This window comes from Centropristis striata, chromosome 5 (assembly GCF_030273125.1).
Source record: "Centropristis striata isolate RG_2023a ecotype Rhode Island chromosome 5, C.striata_1.0, whole genome shotgun sequence".
Classification (NCBI taxonomy): Eukaryota; Metazoa; Chordata; class Actinopteri; order Perciformes; family Serranidae; genus Centropristis; species Centropristis striata.
In genome coordinates, this window is record NC_081521.1 from 1,544,490 (window position 1) to 1,568,805 (window position 24,316).

A 24,316-nucleotide genomic window follows, 5' to 3' on the forward strand; every position below is an offset into this window, starting at 1 on the left:
TGCATCACATTGATTTATAAAAAAACAAACTTTATTGAAGGTTTTGGACAAATAAACTAAAACTGCCCGTAAAACCTGGTTGGTGATTTTAAAATCAGCCCCTAAAACCTGAAGTTTTTCTGTAAATCCAACAGAAGTGTCAACTCTTCTACTAAATAATAGATTTTTCAGCCTCTGTAGCAGATAGAAATGATATTCATAAAGTACCTGAGAGCTTACAGCTGTTATATCTGAGCTCCCTCCGCTATAGTCGTCTTCACCATGATTTATAAGTTCTGGAGAAGTCCCATGATGCATTGCGACACTCCCACATGGATTCCGAAGCATTTCATTGACCAAGAGACAGGAAATAGGTGGAAAAAACTACAAATACTACAAAACCACGTATCCTCTTTCTGCTTTAATGGTAGAATAACACAACAGCGCCCAACAGGTTTTAATGGTAGAAATCCGGTGATGCTTTCCCGCCTTAAATGGGTTAATTATTCATTATTCAGTAGTTATTAATGCCTTATTCTGCATGGCCTTATTATACAACCAGTAAGACATTAACTAAGAGTTTTCCCTCAATAACCTCAGAATTATTGATTATTAGTAGTAAGTAAGGAAGTTGTTATATGTATATATGTATGTATATATATATTATGCCATGCTGTTGAGGAAATTATTATATATATGGATTCCAAACCTGAGAATATATATCAAAAATCTGAGAATATGTATTATTCTGTAGGTTTTAACCAATGGTTTTAATGTATATTCTTAGATTTTCAATATATATTCTCAAGTTTAAATATATATATTCTAGGGTTTTGAATCCATATATATAATAATTTCCTGAACGGCTTGCCATTTTATATATATTTATATATAGAGAGAGACTTATAAAGTCCATACAAAGTAAAGCATATTAAGATCATAACTCACATAAAACAACTTCCTTCCTTACTACTAATAATCAATAATTATGAGGTTATTGAGGGAAAACTCTTAGTTAATGTCTTACTTGTTATATAATAATAACCATGCAGAATAAGGCATTAATAACTACTGAATAATGACTCATTAAGAGCCAATATGTTACTTATTTTCATGCTAATAAGCAGCTAATTAATGTTGAATATGTGTTCCTTAATATAAAGTGTTACCTTGTAGTTTTATACATTCAGAATGAAAAGTCTTGCTCGTTGAAACGGTGTGAATATATATATATAAATATAAGTGATGGTCTTGTTACATTTTTATCATGACCAAGTTATGTTTTTATCACCTTATGTGATGTTTGATCTGGCTCCAGTTCAGTAACAGGAAATATGCCCATATATGGGTCTGACGGGGGAGTGAAGGCTCCGTTTTATAGGTAAAAACTGTTTCTTGTGGACTTTAAGGCAGCTGGAAGCAGTTTGAACTTATCGAACAGGAAACTGAACAGATTTATGAACTTATGAATTTATTTACAGCATCACACCTTCGACTTTAAGGTTGAAATTTAGAAGCACAGGGCTAAAAAACATCTTCCATCGAACACAATATCCAAAATGCTGTCATTTGAAATGAATGTAAATGAAGTTTTATGGAGAAAAATTATTTTTTTGCCACAATAATTTCACAATGCTGTTTGTGTGAATGTAGCCTGGACCATACAACTTCTTTTTTATAATAATCTGTGTCCTGATATATTAGATGTTACTATGGAAGCCCATTTCAAACCACGAGAAAAATAGTTAAAAATCGTTAAAAACATAATAAAAAGAAAGGGAGTGAAGTTAAAACTGACTGTTGTAGTTTTAGATTTAGTCAAAACTGTAAATCAAATAATTATGTATTATACTTTTATAAGTTTGACTTTGTCAAGTCAGAAATTGCGAAATTTGTATTCAAGAAAGTCTCTAAACATATATTTTTATTAGTCTTGACTCAGAATTTGGGTTTATTAAGTAGTTTTTTATGTAGTATGTCATAACATTGACCTAGTATATCTCATAATATGTAATATATGTATATATATATATGCAAAAAGATTCAAGTCAAAGCTTTGTCTTGTCAAAATTATGACTAAAACCATATTTTGAGATTTAAAAGTTCGAAATGTGACTCAAAAAAGACAAAAAAAACCAAAAGAATTTTGAATTTGTAGAGTCAAAATTGCGAAATTTGTATTCAAGAAAGTCTCTAAACATATTTTTTTATTAGTCTTGACTCAGAATTTGGGTTTATTAAGTAGTTTTTAATTTAAGTGGTATGTAGTATGTCATAACATTGACTTAGTATATCTCATAATCTTGTCATAATTTAAATATATATGACTAAAACCATATTTTGAGATTTAAAAGTTCCAAATGTGACATAGTAAAATAATTTGTTTTGACAAGTGTCACATAAAAAGACAAAATTTGTATTCAAGAAAGTCTCTGAACATATATTTTAATTAAAGTCTTGACTCAGAATTTGGATTTATTAAATAGTTTTTGAATTAAAGTGGTATGTAGTATGTCATAAATTATGACTAAAACCATATTTTGAGATTTAAAATTTCCAAATGTGACATACAATAATATTTATTTTGACTTTTTTAGTTTTTGTTCAGACAAAAAAGACAATAAAAAAATCCCAATTTTGAATTTGTAAAGTCAAAATTGCGAAATTTGTATTCAAGAAAGTCTCTAAACATATATTTTAATTGAAGGCTTGACTTAAAATTAGGATTTATTAAGTAGTTTTTAAAGTATGTAAACAAAGTAAAGTAAACATATTTTGAGATTTAAAAGGTCCAAATGTGACAAACTACAATAAGATAATTTATTTTGACTTTTTTAGTTTTTGTTTAGACAAGTGTCACAAAAAAAGACAAAAAAAAACCCAATTTTGAATTTGTAAAGTCAAAATTGCGAAATTTGTATTAAAATTTGGATTCATTAAGTAGTTTTTAATCAAAGTAAAGTATGTAAACAAAGTAAAGTAAACATATTTTGAGATGTAAAAGGTCCAAATGTGACAAACTACACTAAGATGATTTATTTTGACTTTTTTTAATTTTAGTTTTGTCACATAAAAAGACAATAAAAACACCTTTTTTATTCTCTGTGGCAGTAATGGGCTTCCATACGAACCGTTCAGTCTAAATCTTTGTCTGTTAAAACAAACTCGGTGTATTCAGGTAGTGTGTAGGTGAAGCTCAGCACATTGAAATGCTTTTTTTTTTAGGACACGCAGCCTTTTTTCTAAGGTAGGGTCACTATTTGTTATTGGAATGTTTCTGGGTCTGTTAAAGCAATAGAGCATGTTGGATGTTGGGTGACTGATGAGTGCATGTTCAGACTCGGAGAGGACGCGACTGTTCAGTAAAGACGATGCAACATGGGATTGTGTTGAGACGAGTGTGTTTTTATGGGTGGTGTGTGTCTGTCTGTGTGTGTGTGTGTGTGTGTGTGTGTGTGTGTGCGCTCTGCTTGTGTCGTTGTGTACCACGTGTGATCTGAGAGTCAGGATTGAGGGATTTTGGGAAGGTGGGTGTACATTATTTAAACCACTGTTCTCTTTGTAGCATGTGGCTGTTATATTGTTTTTTCTGCTATTTGACAATGAATTACTCTGCACTTACTGTGTTACTGTGTCCTCCTTCACAACGAATGGATGAATGATGGCAGCTAGCACGTATATACAATATACACTACTGGTCAAAAGTTTTAGAACACACCAACTTTTCCAGAATTTAATTGAAAATGATGCAGTTTAATGTCTCAGTGTACTCTGAAATTAATGCACATTTGCAACATTTAAAATTCTTTATTGAGCATGATAGTGTTTTGAAAGTAAAAAAAAGATTCAAAATCACATTTTATGTTGGACTAAAGGACTAAAAAAAGACACAAAATGACCACAAAAGACACAAAAATACACAAAATTACCAAAAAAAAGACACAAAACGACCACAAAATGATAAAAAAAAGACACAAAATGACCGAAGAAAGACACAAAATGACCAAAAAAAGGAAACAAAATGACCAAAAAAGACACAAAATTACCAAAAAAAGGAAACAAAATGACCAAAAAGACACAAATTGACCACAAAATGATAAAAAAAAAAGACACAAAATGACCAAAGAAAGACACAAAATTACAAAAAAAAGACACAAAATTACCAAAAAAAGGCACAAAATGACTAAAAAAACAAAACACAAAATCATCTCGTGACCCCAATTGGGGTCGAGACCCCCAGGTTGAGAATAGCTGGTCTAAACGCTGCCACCTGCCACCATCAGGAATTCATTCTCACACCGATGAACGCAGCATCAGGAGCCATCTGGGGATCAGTATCTTGCTCAAGGATACTTCAACATGTAGGCTGCGACGGTCAGGGATCGAACCACCAACCCTTCGATTGGGGGGCAACCCGCTCTACCAACTGAGCCACAGCTTTTAAAAGCATGAATATTTAAGTTTTGACCATCTGTCAATTTCTGGGACAAGAAACTGGTAAATATTACGTATTTCATTAATAAACCTTATGCATTGGAAGGACTTTCAAACATGGGGGAAAACACTATTATGTGATCTTTTAAAGGAAAACTTTTCAGTGAGGGCAAATTTAAGGTACACAGGTACATCTCAAACAATTTGAATATTGTGAAAAAGTTTGATATTTTTTGTCAATTTTTTCAGAAAGTGAAACTCATACATTATATAGATTCATTACACATAGAGTGAAATATTTCAAGCCTGTTTTTTTTGTAATTTTGATGATTCTGGTTTAGAGAGAATGAAAACACAAAACTCTGTCTCAGGAAAAAAAAGGCACGCCCCAGTAATATCCTTCTTTATCTTGTATTTTCTTCTAAATGGGGCCATTATTTACACTATTAACATCAGATTTTACTAGTGATTGAGACCATAGTGTTGCCACAATAATTTTTCCTGAGGTAATGCATAGTAGCCAATGACTACTAGATATTTGTCAAAAAATAAATTTGGAAACTGCGCTCAAGGCTGCAATTACCACTCTACAGAAATAATTTTTACATAGAAACGTAGTAAAATGTGTCTTCTTCCTCACATTGGTGTGGTAAAGCTGTCAGAGTTCTAGAGTTCCACCCACAGCCTCATAGACCTCTATGGGAAAAAGGAGGGAACGTTTCTGGAGGAAAGCAGAGCTACCAGTTTCTTCTGATCGCTCTAATAAAACAATTTCTTCATTTTTCTTCACAAAACACATATGTAGACGTTCAGGAAGAACTCAGGATGTTCAAAGTGAAGTCGGATCAATGATTGATTGTACGGTTTGGACTAAAACTCTTTCTGTTGGAGGGAAACTTTCAGCTGTTTTTCGCTCTCCGTCAGCGGCTTCACAGCTGCAGTTGATTTCAGTTGATTGCTCTGCTCTGATTGGTGGACGCCACCTGGCCCTGGTTGCTTAGTTACCAAAGCCCCCCCCCCCCCCTCAAAAAAAACACATACACACTAACTGAAAACTGTCAGTTTACACTAACTGACGAGTGTTTTATCGTTATTTTGCCTTTATTTCGTGACTCCGAATTTTTTTCTTGTTATTTTGAATTTTTTTGTGTTATTCTGACTTTTTTTCGTGTTATTTTGACTTTTTTTCGTGTTATTTTGACTTTTTTTGTTATTTTGACTTTTTTTCGTGTTACTTTGACTTTTTTCTTGTCATTTTGACTTTTTCGTGTTATTTTGACTTTTTTTCTTGTTATTCTGACTTTTTTTCTTGTTATTTTGACTTTTTTCGTGTTATTTTGACTTTTTTTCATGTTTTGACTTTTTTGTGTTATTTTGACTTTTTTTCGTGTTAGTTTGACTTTTTTTTCTTGTTATTCTGACTTTTTTTCTTGTTATTTTGACTTTTTTTTCGTATTATTTTGACTTTTTTTTCTTGTTATTCTGACTGTTTTTCGTGTTATTTTGACTTTTTTTCTTGTTATTTTGACTTTTTTTCTTGTTATTTTGACAGTGTCAGACAGACACACACCAACACCTGGTTTATTATCTTACATGACTTCCTCCTCTTTTCCACTTTGAAAACAGTTCAAATTGTAATCTAATAATGTATGGGTGAGAGTCACGGGCCAGAGTCAAGCACACTCAACAATTCTTTAGAAATGTTTAAGTTGTTGTTCTAGTAGTTTGTAGTTGTTGCCCAAGATGCCTGAAAGAGCATAATTAATGATGCCTCACATTTAATTTTACTTTATATTACATTATACTTTTAGATCCACATTATCATAAACATTCAAACCAGCAGTGTTCATTGTGCTAAACACAGACATAATTATCCCATCACCGTCTTCAGTTGTAAGAGATATAAGCTCAACTATATATAACTCAAATCTCAAAGTCCGATCAATACGTCATCAGTGTCACCATCAGGTTCTGATCACTGGGATCATTTCATGTATCAGCAGTTATTGGAAGCTTTGCATTGATTATTTAGGGTCAATGGGACTTTGTAGAGGGTGGAGGATTTGTTATTTATCAAATAAAATAGCACACTGGCAGCATACACACGTTTTAATAAATCCTATATCTTACAACCCTGAATATGTGACAGCCTTTCACTACATTACCCATGAGCCTCAGCTGAAGAAATGAACTCAGAGTTGTAGCGTATTCCCAACATTTTACTGCAGTGAAGAACAAACCAGAGGCCGTATCCCAAAGTCAAGGATCCTTCCTTCAGAGTCAGGTCCTCTAGAGCAGCTATTCTCAACCTTGGGGTCGGGACCCCAATTGGGGTCGCGAGATGATTTCTGGGGGTCGCCAAATCATTTTGGAAGTCAGCTCTGTGTTAAAGTAATCATGTGTTAATGTGTTTTAGTCTTTTTGGTCACTTAATGTCTTTTTTTGGTCATTGTGGGTTTTTTTTTTGTCATTTTGTGTCCTTTTAGGTCATTTTGTGTTTTTTTTAATCATTTTGTGGTCAATTTGTGTCTTTTTTGGTCATTTTGTTTCTTTTTTTTTACATTTTGTGTCTTTTTTAGTCATTTTGTGTCTTTTTTGGTCAATTTGTGTCTTTTCTTTGGTCATTTTGTGTCTTTTCTGGTCATTTTGTGTCTTTTTTGCTCAACTTGTGTCTTTTTTGATCATTTTGTGGTCCATTTGTGTCTTTTTTGGTCATTTTGTTTCCTTTATTTGGTCATTTTGTTTCTTTTTTGGATGATCTGAACTGTGCGTGTGAGATTGTGTTCAGTGAGCGGGGGTCACGGACAACATGCATGTTAAATTGGGGGTCGCGACTCAAAAAGGTTGAGAACTACTGCTCTAGAGGCCAGAGTCCTTCCTTTCACTGGTAGAACCACTAATGGAGCCTTCAGTCTGCAGCTGTGTTTCATTGTGTAACCGGACGTTCTGCTTAAATTCAGCGCTTCAGACATGATGTGTCTTTGTCATCAGCACTCTGACACATATTATATAATTATTATTATATCAGTGGAAATGGAAGAAGAGGCTTTAAGGTTGAATCTCCACGATTAAGCAAAAAAAAAAAAAAAAGCCATAAAGTGGATTAAACCTGAATATTTCACTGATCCTGGATGAATTTGGCCGCTACTTAGTTTCATAAAAACAGCGGAGCATAACTCACCATGGAGATGTGTTCTGGGATTTATTTTATTTTATTTTACAGTACAATAACAGTTATTTATTAATAACAATAACAGATAATAGCAGACTGTCGGTCTGTTAACACAATAAACATGTATAACTTTCTGAATGGCATAGCTACGTATACTTTGCACATAGTTCATCATCATCTGATGCATATATATGAATTAACAATTAATAGCTTTAGCGACTGAGACAGCATCAATTAACTTAACTGGTAATGTATCAAGATGATGTTTATTATCTTTTAGCTAAATAATCTGGCATTTGTTTATTGATATGTTTTTTCTTGACTTTATATATTTAAATTCATATTGCTCCACCGGCGATGCTGTCTCTTCGCTCGCCATTTTTAAGTCTCCCTGTAGACCGGTGACCGCAAGGCATTATGGGTAGTCGGAGCGCACAGAGGATAAACACATGCATTCTTGAAATTTGGGCAAAAGAAGGACTCTGTCCTCTGGAGGATCCTGGACTTTGGGACAGTCCTTCAGCTGTCCATGACGTAGAATCCTTCGGATTCAGCTGTTTGAGGATCCTTCCTTCACTTTGAGATACAGCCAGAGTTTGAGAATGGATTCAAACAGCTGAATGAATCCGTCGTCCCTCCATCAACCTGCTACATCCACATGACAGCTGACCAGCAGGAGGTGAAAGTGTTTCAGACAGGAGGAGGAGCATCACAGCGTACAATGACAATGACACATTTCAGACAGGAGGAGGAGGAGCATCCCAGCATACGATGACAGTGAAACGTTTCAGACAGGAGGAGAAGGAGCATACCAGCATACGATGACCAAAACATTTCAGACAGGAGGAGGAGCATCCCAGCATACGATGACCATGAAACGTTTCAGACAGGAGGAGGAGCATCCCGGCATACGATGACAATGAAACATTTCAGACAGGAGGAGGAGGAGCATCCCAACATACGATGACTATGAAACGTTTATGACAGGAGGAGGAGCATCCCAGCATACGATGACCAAAACGTTTCAGACAGGAGGAGGAGGAGCATCCCAACATACGAAGACAATGAAACGTTTCAGACAGGAGGAGCATCCCAGCGTACGATGACAAAATGTTTCAGACAGGAGGAGGAGCATCCCAGCGTACGATGACCATGAAACATTTCAGACAGGAGGAGGAGGAGCATCCCAGTGTATGATGACAATGAAACGTTTCAGACAGGAGGAGGAGGAGCATCCCAGCGTATGATGACCATGAAACATTTCAGATGGGAGGAGGAGGAGCATCCCAGCGCATGATGACCATGAAACATTTCAGACAGGAGGAGGAGGAGCATCCCAGCGTATGATGACCATGATGATGTCAGTCTTCAGTGACAGGGCAGCGAGGTCACAGACACCCGGCGGAAAAAGAAACTGGATCCTCTGAAGAGCTGACCCTGAAAGGACACAGGACAAAAAATACTCACAACAACAACAACAACAACAACATAATAAATAACATTTGTCTGGTGTATTATTCCTTCTGTGCCATGTGATGTGATGATGTTTGTAGACTGTACTTTGTGGCTCAGGTGACTCCAGCAGTGCAGCCAGGACTTGAAGATGGGAGATCGATGAGGAAGACCTGCAGCCAAGCTGACAACACAAACAGCAACCAATCAGAATGCAGCATCAGGACTCTAGCAGGTTTTCAACGCCCCCTAAAGGACTCATTTGGAATTGTCATATTTGATTTATTCAACCGTTCTAGTTTTATCTTCTGCACATTTCTACAGATGCCTGAAGTGTTCAACTGTGATAGTAAAGAGCCAATCCTTATGTATTAAAGGTAGTCACTTTAAAATTAGTAGTAGAGAATAGTTTAAGGGACTCCTCTCGTTTAGTAATATGAGCAGAGAATAGATTAAAGGACTCCTCGTTTAGTGATATGAGTAGAGAATAGATTAAAGGACTCCTCGTTTAGTGATATGAGTAGAGAATAGATTAAAGGACTCCTCGTTTAGTGATATGAGTAGAGAATAGATTAAAGGACTCCTCGTTTAGTGATATGAGTAGAGAATAGATTAAAGGACTCCTCGTTTAGTGATATGAGTAGAGAATAGATTAAAGGACTCCTCTCGTTTAGTGATATGAGTAGAGAATAGATTAAGTGACTCCTCTCGTTTAGTGATATGAGTAGAGAATAGATTAAGGGACTCCTCTCGTTTAGTGATATGAGTAGAGAAAAGATTAAAGGACTCCTCTCGTTTAGTGATATGAGTAGAGAATAGATTAAGGGACTCCTCTCGTTTAGTAATATAAGTAGAGAATAGATTAAGGGACTCCTCTTGTTTAGTAATATAAGTAGAGAATAGATTAAGGGACTCCTCTCGTTTAGTAATATAAGTAGAGAATAGATTAAGGGACTCCTCTTGTTTAGTAATATAAGTAGAGAATAGATTAAAGGACTCCTCGTTTAGTAATATAAGTAGAGAATAGATTAAGGGACTCCTCTTGTTTAGTAATATAAGTAGAGAATAGATAAAGGGACTCCTCTAGTTAAGCGGTATGAGTAGAGAATATAACTATTCTTTCTAAATACGCTTGAATTAGCCTGAAACAATCTACATTGTTTAGTTTTAGAACATAAAGGTATGAGCTGTATGACACTTAAATGTTAAATCAATCACATATTTGAACATTGAAATGTCCTGTTTGAAAATATTCCTGATTATGAGCAAGTTAATGTTTGAAAGAATGACTCACCCACAGTTGTTGACAGCCATCAGAGCAGCCACCAGCATGAACGGGTACGTTAAAACACTCACTGCAATCTGGAGACAAACACAAGCAATTAAAATGACCACATTTTAGATATGCCAAACATTATGAAATTATAGCTGCAATGAGTTGTGGCTGGCAAAAAGGGAAAAGGGGTGTTAATTAATTAAGTTTGGTGTTGATTGATCAATCAATATAGGAGGAGATAGGCTGACGTTTTGATGAAAGTTGTAAGTTCTATCATGTACGGTTGATTTGTTATTTATTCAAGGTTTTAAACTTTAGACGGTTACTGTAGCGCCACCATCAGGACAATAACATTAGTGATGTGCCAATGAAGCCTCATGAACCATTGTCTTTATTTTCTGAGCCCACTAGATGGCGCTCTCTGTTCAAGAAAGGGCTGAAAACACACTCAAAACCATTGCTAAAGCCTTTTTTTAAAAACCAAGAGCGCCATCTAGTGGGGTCAAAAAAATAAAGAAAATGGTTCATGAAGTTTCATTGGCACATCACTAAATTACATCACAAAGCTAGTTGGATATATTTGGCACCTATGTACAAAGTTTGGTTTCTTTTCATGCACGGGAAGGTACTTTTCCTCTGACGAAGAAATATGAAGAGGAGGAATAAGAAGAAAATCCAGGAAAACAAGACATAATAATAATAATAATAATATTATATAAATAATAACAATTTGAATGTTGAACTTACACCCATGACAAACTTGGTGTAGCTCCTGACTGCTGAGGCCTGACTGAACTGCAACAGAAACACAAGAAGAAGGCTGAAAAGATAATTCCACTGCAGGGAATTAGAGTATCATTAAAACTTATCTCGCTCTATTAAACTGCTCTAAAACTCGTCAGTTTGTGTCTAAAACTCGTCAGTTATTTTCTAAAATTCGTCAGATAGTGTCTAAAACTAACTAAAGCCACTGACAGAGAGCGAAAATCAGCAAAACGTTCTCCTCCAACAGAAAGCATTTTAGTCTAGACCATCTCCTATCATTGATCCGACTTCACTTTGAGCATCCTCAGTTCTTCTTAAAACTCGTCAGTCTGTGTCTAAAACTCTTCAGTTAGTGTCTAAAACTCGTCAGTTATCGTCTAAAACTCGTCAGTTAGTGTCTAAAACTCGTCAGTTTGTGTCTAAAACTCGTCAGTTAGTGTCTAAAACTCGTCAGTTATTGTCTAAAATTCGCCAGATAGTGTCTAAAACTCGTCAGTTTGTGTCTAAAACTCGTCAGTTAGTGTCTAAAATTCGTCAGTTAGTGTCTAAAACTCGTCAGTTACTGTCTAAAATTCGCCAGATAGTGTCTAAAACTCGTCAGTTTGTGTCTAAAACTCGTCAGTTAGTGTCTAAAATTCGTCAGTTAGTGTCTAAAACTCGTCAGTTATTGTCTAAAATTCGCCAGATAGTGTCTAAAACTCGTCAGTTTGTGTCTAAAACTCGTCAGTTATTGTCTAAAATTCGCCAGATAGTGTCTAAAACTCGTCAGTTAGTGTCTAAAACTTGTCAGTTATTGTCTAAAATTCGCCAGATAGTGTCTAAAACTCGTCAGTTTGTGTCTAAAACTCGTCAGTTATTGTCTAAAATTCGCCAGATAGTGTCTAAAACTCGTCAGTTTGTGTCTAAAACTCGTCAGTTAGTGTCTAAAATTCGTCAGTTAGTGTCTAAAACTCGTCAGTTATTGTCTAAAATTCGCCAGATAGTGTCTAAAACTCGTCAGTTTGTGTCTAAAACTCGTCAGTTATTGTCTAAAATTCGCCAGATAGTGTCTAAAACTCGTCAGTTAGTGTCTAAAACTCGTCAGTTATTGTCTAAAATTCGCCAGATAGTGTCTAAAACTCGTCAGTTTGTGTCTAAAACTCGTCAGTTAGTGTCTAAAATTCGTCAGTTAGCGTCTAAAACTCGTCAGTTAGTGTCTAAAACTCGTCAGTTATTGTCTAAAATTCGCCAGATAGTGTCTAAAACTCGTCAGTTTGTGTCTAAAACTCGTCAGTTAGTGTCTAAAATTCGTCAGTGTCTAAAACTCGTCAGTTAGTGTCTAAAACTCGTCAGTTAGTGTCTAAAACTCGTCAGTTATTGTCTAAAATTCGCCAGATAGTGTCTAAAACTCGTCAGTTATTGTCTAAAATTCGCCAGATAGTGTCTAAAACTCGTCAGTTATTGTCTAAATTTCGCCAGATAGTGTCTAAAACTCGTCAGTTTGTGTCTAAAACTCGTCAGTTTGTGTCTAAAACTCGTCATTTAGTGTCTAAAACTCGTCAGTTAGTGTCTAAAACTCGTCAGTTTGTGTCTAAAACTCGTCAGTTAGTGTCTAAAACTCGTCAGTTATTGTCTAAAATTCGCCAGATAGTGTCTAAAACTCGTCAGTTTGTGTCTAAAACTCGTCAGTTATCGTCTAAAACTCGTCAGTTATCGTCTAAAACTCGTAGTTAGTGTCTAAAACAGCCTGTAAATCAAACAGGAAATGTAATCTTCATGCAGCTTACACAACTTGACATAATTTGTAATACAAACATGATTCCAAAAATGTTGGGAAAATGTAAACGTTAATAAAACCGAAATCGATAACGTGCCAGTTCTTGTACGCAGACAATAAATTTAATGTTTAATCTCATGAACTTCAAGGATTTTTGTAAATATTTGCTGATTCTGCATACCTGCAAAATATTCAACAAAAGACTGAGATAGTTGTGGAAGAGGTGATAATATCATGAATGAGTATGAAAGAGAAATTCTCAAAATAATACCCTGTTCACAAGCAAAGACGGAGCAACGTTCGCCATGTTTTCAATTTAATATACACGTCAAAAAGGATTAGCAAATAATCGCACTGTTGTATTAATCATTTATAGGTACACCTCGAAAAATTAGAGAATTGTGAAAAAGTTCAATATTTTTTGTCAGTTATTTCAGAAAGTGAAACTCGTATATTATATAGATTCATTACACATAGAGTGAAATATTTAGGGCCTGAGCAGGCAACGACCTGCGAGGTCCCTATTGTATTTCGAATGATTATTTATTTTTTTTTTTATTATTATTATTCTCGTACCCAAATGATTGCATTTTTCACTGCCTGAACATACCCCAAAACTCATGAAACTTTGAATATAAGTCACACATGGTGAAAAATTTTATAATCTATTGTCATCCTGAATTTCCACCACTAGGTGGCGCTATAATAAAGGAAAGTGCGTTTAGGCTAGTAACTTCCACATACTTTATCACACATTCAAAAAACTTATATCCACGCGTTCACTGAGTTGTGCTGAATCTCGTGATATAGGCCACTCCCATTTTCGCCTACCGTTTTTTTTCGCAAATTCGCCAAATGTCGCAAACCTACTTTTTCGAACTCCTCCTAGGCAATTTCATCGTTTTGCACCAAACTTTGCACACAGCATCTATGGACCCTAAAGACAAAAAGTTATTAAAAGAATTTTGATTACTCAAAGAATACTCAAGTTATTAAATAACAACTTCCTGCAGGTGGCGCTATTATCAAGACAAAACACAAAGTGTTGCATATCTCCACGTTGTTGTGTCTGAATGACATGAAACTCAGGTTACTACTTCCCCATGAGCCCCTGAGGCCCGCTGTAAAATTTGGGGCGATGACCACTAGGTGGCGCTCTTTAAATTGAAGTATTTTATATCTCCAAATCGGTTGGTTGGATTAACACCAAACTTGGTATACTTATTGTCAATGCCCTCCTGAGGATAACCCTTAAAGATTTCATTGATCGGCCCCTAGGTGGCGCTCTGGCGGCAGTTTAATTTAATAAGTGTCACTGTGCCCAGACCATAAGACTTAAGGCAATGAAATTCATAGGGGTGGTATAGACTGGCCCCTGTAACGCACAAACCCCAACGGCAGCATGCCCCGACACGCGTGTACTGCGAGGGCCCGTTCAGTACTGCGCGCAGTCCTAGTTGAAGCCTGTTTTTCTTGTAATTTTGATGATTCTGGCTTAGAGATAATGAAAACACAAAACTCAGTGTCTCAGAAAATTAGAATATTGTGAAGAAGTTTGAGATTTTTTTCTCGTAAATTTTTATTTTTCTCATGAATTTTTAGATTTTTTTTATCATAAATTTGTATTTTTTTCACTTAAATTTGTGATTTTTTTTCTTCTAAATTAGTTTTTTTTCTCGTTTTCTGTTCTGGCAAATTTTATGATTTTTTTCTTTGTAAATTTGTCTTTTTCACATAAGTTTTAGATTTTTTTATCATAATTTTGTATTTTTTTCTCTTAAATTTGTGATTTTTTTTCTTGTAAATTTGAATTTTTTGATCGTAAATTGGAGGTCTTTTTTCTTGTAATTTTGATGATTCTGGCTTAGATATAATGAAAACCCAAAACTCAGTGTGTCAGTATAAAACTAGAATATTGCTCTTTTTGGTAATTTTATGTCTCTTTTTGGTCATTTTGTGTCTTTTTTTGGTCATTTTACGTCCTTTTTTGGTCATTTTATGTATTTCCTTGATATTTTGTGTCACTTTTGTTAATTTTTTGTCTCTTTTTGGTCATTTTTTGGTCAATTTTGTGTCTTTTTGGTCATTTTATGTATTTTCTTGGTAAAAAAGGACGAAAAATCCATTTACACTCAGTCATTTTGTAGATTCTAATTTTCTAAGACACTGAGTTTTGTGTTTTCATTATCTCTAAGCCAGAATCATTTAAAATTACAAGAAAAACAGGCTTGAAATATTTCACTCTATGTTAATGAATCTATATAATGTATGAGTTTCACTTCCTGGAATGATTGACAAGAAATATTGAACTTTTTCATGATATTCTAATGTTTTTTAGATGTACTACTCTGTCTTGTAGCAGAAGGGAGGCAGACTTACACTTTCGTCTACAGCGTAGGTGTTAATGAAGTGAGCCAGGAGGTTGCAACACCACAGGAAGAGCATCTCTCCCAACACATGAGGGATGAAACCACTGCAAACAAACACAACACTGTTCAGACTGATGGAGTTCAAAACACCAAGAGAAATAATATGGAGAAGAAATGATCACTCACACATAGAATCCAGCAACTCCTTCCTCCTGAAAAATCTTTACAATGCAGCTGTACATCCCACTGCAGACGGGACACAAACTCCATCAACATCTACTTTAAAAGGCTCTGATTTTATTTTCAAAGGCTTTATACATGAATCCATAAAACTAAAACTATTATCAGTGGTGGAAGAAGTATTCAGATCCTTTACTTCAGTAAAAGTACTAATACCACACTGTGAAATTACTCCACTGCAGTAAAAATCCTGCATTCAGGACTCACTTTTAAAAATGTCTTTTTTAGTCATTTTATGTCCTTTTATTTTAATTTTACATCCTTTTTTGTCATTTTGTGTCTCTTTTTGGTAATTCTGTGTTCTTTGTTGTCATTTTAAGTCCTTTGTTGTCATTTTAAGTCCTTTATTAGTCATTTTACATCCTTTTTTGGTAATTCTGTGTCTTTTTTTTATTCATTTTACATCCTTTTTTAGTAATTTCACGTCTTTTTTTGTTAATCTAATGTCCCTTTTGGTCATTTTGTTGCTTTTATTGGTAATTTCATGTCTCTTATTTGATAATTCTATGTCTTTTTTTAATAGTAATTTTGTGTCTCTTTTGGTAAGTCCTGCATTCAAAACTTACCGAAGTAAAAGTACAAAAGTATCAGCATCAAAATGTACTTAAAGTATCAAAAGTTTGATATTTGTGACTGGTGTTGATTAAAAAAAACAAAAAACAATGAAACGAGAAAATAACATAAATGTAGAATATTTCTAAAGCTTGATTTTGGAAGCATGAGTGTGGTTCAGTGAAACCAGAGTCAAATTTATTTTTGTTTAAGATATTTTTTTATATAAATGTGCACTTTATGGAGCTTTGATTAAAAAAAAAAAAAGGTACTCCTTAAGGGCATAAACTATTTGTGACATATTTGACTTTGACTGAACATTTGCTCTCACTTTGAGATAAAAATATCAGGATATTTATCGTATATCGATATTCATCTTAAATATATTGGGTTTTTATTAAAATAACCCCTATTGTATTAATGTTGTAGACATTTAAAGGCTGAAGTTACCAATACTTGATTTCTCTGCCAACAAACTGGGCCATACAGCGCACCGACATCACTGGAGAAGGAAAAGGAAACAGATGATCACTACTAATAATAATAGGCAGCACACAGTCAATAAATGGTCTGATTGATTAAGAATGATACAGTTTCATTTTTTGCTTTGTCCTTGTAAAACTGACTTTCTTTGAGTTGTAGTTGTCTGACAAAACAAGACATTTGAAGACGTCACCTTGGACATTTTATAGCTATAAGCTTATAAAAAATAACTTCACAAACATTAAAAATGACAATAATAATAATGGCACCACTAGTTTTAGTTGTGATTTAGCAGGAAGCTTCCAGAATATATCCAAATAAAAAAAGAGCCTTTTTACCTTGAAAAGGATGCGTGGCGACTCTGGACAGACACTGGATGATCATCTCCTGGGACGTCTGCAGACATTAAAGTTTAATTAATTAAAGTTTAATTAAAGTTAAAACAGGAATGTACAGTACCAGCCACATGTCCATGTTATGACGGAGGATTTTAAACTGATTTTGTCCAACAAAATGTTTGTTTTTGTTTCGTAACAGAACATAAAGTCTTCAAATTTTAGATGTGATCTAGGAATTTTGAGTGTGCTTGACTCTGGTTCGTGGCTTTGGTCGCTAAGCAACCAGGGCCAGGTGGCGTCCACCAATCAGAGCAGAGCAATCAACTGAAATCAACTGCTGCTGTGAAGCCACTGACAGAGAGCGAAAATCAGCAAAACGTTCTCCTTAAACAGAAAGCACTTTAGTCTAAACCATCTCCTATCATTGATCAGACTTCACTTTGAGCATCCTCAGTTCTTCTTAAAACTCGTCAGTTAGTGTCTAAAACTCGTCAGTTAGTGTGTAAAACGTGTCAGTTAGTGTCTAAAACTCGTCAGTTAGTGTCTAAAACTCGTCAGTTAGTGTCTAAAACTCATCAGTTAGTGTCTAAAACTCGTCAGTGTCTAAAACTCATCAGTTAGTGTCTAAAACTCGTCAGTGTCTAAAACTCATCAGTTAGTGTCTAAAACTCGTCAGTTAGTGTCTAAAACTCGTCAGTGTCTAAAACTCATCAGTTAGTGTCTAAAACTCGTCAGTTAGTGTCTAAAACTTGTCAGTTAGTGTCTAAAACTCGTCAGTTAGTGTCTAAAACTCATCAGTTAGTGTCTAAAACTCGTCAGTTAGTGTCTAAAACTTGCCAGTTAGCGTCTAAAACTCGTCAGTTAGTGTCTAAAACTCGTCAGTTTGTGTCTAAAACTCATCAGTTAGTGTCTAAAACTCGTCAGTTATCGTCTAAAACTCGTCAGTTAGTGTCTAAAACTGATCAGTTAGTGTCTAAAACTCGTCTGATCTAAAACTGATCAGTTAGTGTCTAAAACTTGTCAGTTATCGTCTAAAACTCGTCAGTTAGCGTCTAAAACTGATCAGTTAGTGTCTAAAACTCGTCAGTTAGTGTCTAAAACTGATCAGTTAGTGTCTAAAACTCGTCAGTTAGTGTCTAAAACTCGTCAGTTAGTGTCTAAAACTCGCCAGTTAGCGTCTAAAACTGATCAGTTAGTGTCTAAAACTCGTCAGTTTGTGTCTAAAACTCGTCAGTTAGTGTCTAAAACTCGTCAGTTTGTGTCTAAAACTCATCAGTTAGCGTCTAAAACTCATCAGTTAGTGTCTAAAACTCGTCAGTTAGTGTCTAAAACTAGTCAGTTAGCGTCTAAAACTCGTCAGTTAGTGTCTAAAACTCGTCAGTTAGTGTCTAAAACTAGTCAGTTTGTGTTTAAAACTCGTCAGTTAGTGTCTAAAACTCGTCAGTTAGTGTCTAAAACTTGTCAGTTTGTCTAAAACTCGTCAGTTTGTGTCTAAAACTCGTCAGTTAGTGTCTAAAACTCGTCAGTTTGTGTCTAAAACTTGTCAGTTAGTGTCTAAAACTCGTCAGTTAGTGTATAAAACTCGTCAGTTAGCATCTAAAACTCGTCAATTAGCGTCTAAAAATCATCAGTGTCTAAAACTCGTCAGTTAGTGTCTAAAAATCGTCAGTTAGTGTCTAAAACTCGTCAGTGTCTAAAACTCATCAGTTAGTGTCTAAAACTCATCAGTTAGTGTCTAAAACTCGTCAGTTAGCGTCTAAAACTCGTCAGTTAGCGTCTAAAACTCGTCAGTTAGTGTCTAAAACTCGTCAGTTTGTGTCTAAAACTCGTCAGTTAGTGTCTAAAACTCGTCAGTTAGCGTCTAAAACTCATCAGTTAGCGTCTAAAACTCGTCAGTTAGCGTCTAAAACTCGTCAGTTTGTGTCTAAAACTCGTCTTTTTTTAAATGTAATCGTCAGAAGAAAGAAGAAGAAACATATAAGCAGATGTTTTCTATTTTCTCTGCTCGTCTTTAACCCTCATGTTTGAAAGATGCTCCAATAAATAAATACATGCATTTTGTGAAGGAACGTTTAAATACTGTAATATCCAAGACAAAGTATAATGAAATCACTTGAGTTAGGCTCTTTATTAATTAAATCATTATTATATTCATGATCTGACCTCTCACCTCTCTGATGACTCTCCTGAGAGAAGTCTGCAGCTCATCTTTCTTGGTGAGAAACTCCACCTGCTGGGGAAAAAAACAACTCAAATTGAAATTGGGCTTCTTTTTTTAGAAATAAATCATGTTTTTCATTGCAAGTAAGAAAGCATCTGATTACCACAGCTTTCTTACCCTTATTGGACTATGGAGATCTGCTTTTTATGGAAGCTCCTGATCAGTTTTTATAGAAACTGGATCTAACTGACGAGTTTTAGACACTAACTGACGAGTTTTAGACGCTAATTGAAGAGTTTTAGACACTAACTGACGAGTTTTAGACACTGACGAGTTTTAGACACTAACTGACGAGTTTTAGACGCTAATTGAAGAGTTTTAGACACTAACTGATGAGTTTTAGACACTGACGAGTTTTAGACGCTAACTGACGAGTTTTAGACGCTAACTGAAGAGTTTTAGACACAAACTGACGAGTTTTAGACGATAACTGATGAGTTTTAGACACAAACTGGTGAGTTTTAGACGATAACTGACGAGTTTTAGACACAAACTGACGAGTTTTAGACGATAACTGACGAGTTTTAGACGCTAACTGAAGAGTTTTAGACACAAACTGACGAGTTTTAGACACTAACTGACGAGTTTTAGACGCTAATTGAAGAGTTTTAGACACTAACTGACGAGTTTTAGACACAAACTGACGAGTTTTAGACGCTAACTGATGAGTTTTAGACAAACTGACAAGTTTTAGACACTAACTGACAAGTTTTAGGCACAAACTGAAGAGTTTTAGACACTAACTGACGAGTTTTAGACACAAACTGGTGAGTTTTAGACGATAACTGACGAGTTTTAGACACACTGGATCCTGTTTATCACTGAGCTTTGTGTTTTATTCCATCACTCTTCTTTATATGCTGTCACACGTTGTTTTAAGAGTTAATTTATTATTTTAAGTGTTCAACATGCTTATTTCTAGATTTAATAATCTTAATTTAAGAAATCTTGTCAAGGTTAATTATCTGTCCATGCAGCAAGATCATTTCCCTCAGATTTACTGTTTGATCTGGTTTTCAAACACACCTTTTTTTTTTTTTCAGTTAGTATCTAAAGCTCGTCAGTTTGTGTCTAAAACTCGTCAGTTAGTGTCTAAAACTCGTCAGTTTGTGTCTAAAACTCTTCAGTTAGCGTCTAAAACTCGTTAGTTATCGTCTAAAACTCGTCAGTTTGTGTCTAAAACTCGTCAGTTATCGTCTAAAACTCACCAGTTTGTGTCTAAAACTCGTCAGTTTGTGTCTAAAACTTCAGTTAGCGTCTAAAACTCGTCAGTTATCGTCTAAAACTCGTCAGTTTGTGTCTAAAACTCGTCAGTTATCGTCTAAAACTCACCAGTTTGTGTCTAAAACTCATCAGTTATCGTCTAAAACTCGTCAGTTTGTGTCTAAAACTCTTCAGTTAGCGTCTAAAACTCGTCAGTGTCTAAAACTCGTCAGTTAGTGTCTAAAACTCTTCAATTAGCGTCTAAAACTCGTCAGTTAGTGTCTAAAACTCGTGAGTTTGCATCTAAAACTCGTCAGTTATCGTCTAAAACTCGTCAGTTAGTGTCTAAAACTCGTGAGTTTGCATCTAAAACTCGTCAGTTATCGTCTAAAACTCGTCAGTTAGATCCAGTTTCTATAAAAACTGATCAGGAGCTTCCATAAAAAGCAGATCTCCATAGTCCAATAAGGGTAAGAAAGCTGTGGTAATCAGATGGTTTTTTTTCCAGTGTTCTTACCTGTCTAACTTTGCTCCTGATGACGGTGGAGATGGTGCTGGATACGATACGAGGCGAGAGGCCTCTGAACAGCCCTCTCTTCCCATCCACCTTCACTATGTGATGAGCTGAAAACAAGTTCACTTCCTGTTAAAATCTCCTAACTTCCAGTGAAACAACATGACATAGATGAATCTAACCTGACTCACCGTAGGAGAATAAACCCGGCAGGTATAAGACTCTCCGTCCAAACATGGTTGAGCCCAAAGTTGGAGGAAGAGGTTCATGTCCCACCTGGAGACACCAGAGAGATGAAACAACAACCTCCTGCTACATGAGGACAATTAAACAATTAAAAGAATATATTATAAAACACCAGGGCCACCAGTGTTTCCCATTAATCCCCTAGACCAGGGGTGTCAAACTCAAATACACGGGGGCAAAAATGTAATGCTTGAATAAAATCGCGGGCCAACATTGATCAAATAAACCTACTACCTTTTTTTGGTCATTTTGTTTCTTCTGCAAATAACTTAGTTTTTTCTGTAATTTTGTGTCTTTTTAAAACAATAATTTTGTGTCTTTTTTGGTAATTTTGTGTCTTTTTAAAATAATTTTGTGTCTTTTTTTGGTCATTTTGTGTCTTTTTAAAATAATTTTTTGTCTTTTTTTGGTAATTTTGTGTCTTTTTTAAATAATTTTGTGTCTTTTTTTGGTCATTTTGTTTCTTCTTTAAATAATTTAGGTTTTTCTGTCATTTTGTGTCTTTTAAAAAAATAATTTTGTGTCTTTTTTGGTCATTTTGTGTCTTTTTTTGGTCATTTTGTGTCTTTTTTAAATACTTTTGTGTCTTTTTTGGTAATTCTGTGTCTTTTTTGGTCATTTTGTTTATTTTTTAAGAAATTTAGTTTTTTCTGTCATTTTGTGTCTTTTTAAAAAAATAATTTTGTGTCTTTTTTGGTCATTTTGTGTCTTTTTAAAATAATTTTGTGTCTTTTTTTGGTAATTTTGTGTCTTTTTTTTGTAATTTTGTGTCTTTTTTAAACAATTTTGTGTCTTTTTTTGGTCATTTTGTTTCTTCTTTAAATAATTTAGTTTTTTATGTCATTTTGTCTTTTAAAAAAAATTATTTTGTGTCTTTTTTGGTCATTTTGTGTCTTTTTTTTGGTCATTTTGTGTCTTTTTTAAATACTTTTGTGTCTTTTTTGGTAATTCTGTGTCTTTTTTGGTCATTTTGTTTATTTTTTAAGAAATTTAGTTTTTTCTGTCATTTTGTGTCTTTTTTTTTTTTTTAGCAATTTTGTGTCTTTTTTTGGTCATTTTGTTTCTTCTTTAAATAATTTGCTTTTGTCTGTCATTTTGTGTCTTTAAAAAATAATAATTTTGTGTCTTTTTTGGTCATTTTGTGTCTTTTTAAAATAAGTTTGTGTCTTTTTTTGGTCATTTTGTTTATTTTTTAAGAAATTTAGTTTTTTCTGTCATTTTGTGTCTTTTTTTGGTCATTTTGTGTATTTTTTAAGTAATTTAGTTTTTTTTCTGTCATACTGCCTCCAGCAGCAAACTCAGTAATTTGAGTTTGAGACCCCTGGTCTACACAGAACTATATGAACAAGCGAGCATGATTTATTAAATAATATTATTTACAGTTATTACTGTAAATAAAACATGTATTTTCAATAAATAGATGGACTCCAGAGGGTGAACTGGTAGATAGGGAAGCAGATAACAACAACAACAACAAAAAGAGAAAATAGGTGGCTGCTCTCTATATCTAGTTAATTTACACATGATCCGGATCCCGGATCCGGAGTCCAGACCTCCATCAGCTGACGGTAGTTACCTGTATGAGCAGTTTGACGTAGATCAAAGGGTGAGTAACGGCCGTGACTCCGGCTCCCAGCAGCACCAGAGCAGAGTCACCGTCCACCGGGACCGGCTCCACATCCACCGGGACCACCGGGACCACCGGGACCGGGTCCGGGTTCTGGCCCTGGTTCTCTGGAGAGTCCATCTTCAGTCACCTTAGAGGAGGAACCAGTTCATCATCCCAGTCTGGGTCCAGGAGCTCCGATACACTAGCCATTTCCGCTTTACACTTTCAGAATAAGGGTGTGTGTGCTTCAGATGTCAGTTAGGTAGACCGGAAACGGGCTGACACACTATCAAAATAAAAGCCTCAGTATCACGTTATAAAGTGATAACAAAACGAAATGAAACGAGCAAGAATAGATAGAATAGTTTTATTGAAACCGTTTATTTAAGTGAACATAAATACAGTGTAACAACAGCAGAGCCTTTAAATAAAATAGGCCAATCTTTTTCTGAAATAAATATATTTATATGAGAAAAGAATAAGGATCAGGGATCAGGGAATAAGGGTAATTTTGTGTCTTTTTTTGGTAATTTTGTGTCTTTTTAGTCATTTTGTGTCTTTTTTGGGGTCATTTTGTGTCTTTTTTTGGGTAATTTTGTGTCTTTTTTTGGGTCATTTTGTGTCTTTTTTATTTTACATGTAAAATAAGCCTCTGATGTCTGTCACATCTGGATGTTTTATTTATTTCCAGCAGGAGGCGCTGTTGGCCTGAAGATGAGATCAGAGAGTGAAACATTGAAAGAGGGTTTTACATCTCAACCCTCTGGTCATCTTCAGCCATATTTGTCATTTTTTGCTTTTGTTTTGTCAATAATTTTGGCTGTGATGCTGCAAATAACATGATTTTTAGAAGGAGTATTTTTTTCTTGATATATTATGAAATTCAAATATATAGATTTTTATAATGGGTCTATAATACACTGTGTACAAATTTACTACCCTTTCAGACCCTTCAGGCTGAAAATGTCCACTTCGAAAAAATGCTATAAAAACTTTACAGATTAATATTTTCTTCTACTTTTTTCTGCATGAACCTCTTAAACAACTTCCGCCCTGCTCACAACTACCAAACATTCAAAGATTTTGAGGATTTTAACCCTTTAAATGCCAGTTTGATTACAGGATGTCACAAAGAAAAAAAACACACAAATGCAGTTATTTTCATTAAAAAAAACCATCAGTGACATTGTGCAATCAAACTGGCATTTAAAGGGTTAAAATGCCAAAAATGTTTAAACATTTGGTAGTTTAATTACTTTTTTTGGTAATTTTGTGTGTTTTTAAAATCATTTTGTGTATTTTTTTTCAGTAATTTTGTGTCTTTTTTTGGTCATTTTGTTTCTTCTTTAAATAATTTAGTTTCTTCTGTCATTTTGTGTCTTTTTTGGTCATTTTGTGTCTTTTGTCAATTTGTGTCTTTTTAAAGTAATTTAGTGTTTTTCAGTCATATTGTGTCTTTTTTGGGTCATTTTGTATCTTTTTTAGTAATTTTGTGTCTTTTTTGGTCATTTTGTGTATTTTTGGGTCATTTTGTGTCTTTTTTAGTCATTTTGTGTCTTTTTTTTTAGTCATTTTGTGTCTTTTTTGTGTCTTTTTGTGTCTTTTTGTGTCTTTTTTAGTCATTTTGTGTCTTTTTTGTCATTTTGTGTCTTTTCTTTTCTTTTTTGGTAATTTTGTGCCTTTTTTAGTCATTTTGTGTCTTTTTTG

At 34.6% G+C, this 24,316-nt stretch overlaps 1 protein-coding gene across 1 annotated transcript; it reads right to left on the reverse strand.

Moving 5' to 3' along the window:
- Nucleotides 1-7,638: 7,638 nt before the first annotated feature.
- Nucleotides 7,639-22,782, reverse strand: LOC131972347 (mitochondrial carrier homolog 1-like). The gene is made up of 12 exons (XM_059334168.1): nucleotides 22,577-22,782; nucleotides 20,946-21,030; nucleotides 20,758-20,864; nucleotides 18,987-19,049; nucleotides 16,817-16,874; nucleotides 16,446-16,497; nucleotides 15,390-15,449; nucleotides 15,214-15,307; nucleotides 11,061-11,108; nucleotides 10,332-10,399; nucleotides 9,146-9,221; nucleotides 7,639-9,022 (listed from the first exon to the last, which is right to left on the reverse strand). Exons 1-12 carry the CDS (start codon nucleotides 22,745-22,747, stop codon nucleotides 8,954-8,956), a joined length of 951 nt encoding a protein of 316 aa, XP_059190151.1. The 5' UTR covers nucleotides 22,748-22,782; the 3' UTR covers nucleotides 7,639-8,953.
- Between the last annotated feature and the right edge of the window lie 1,534 nt (nucleotides 22,783-24,316).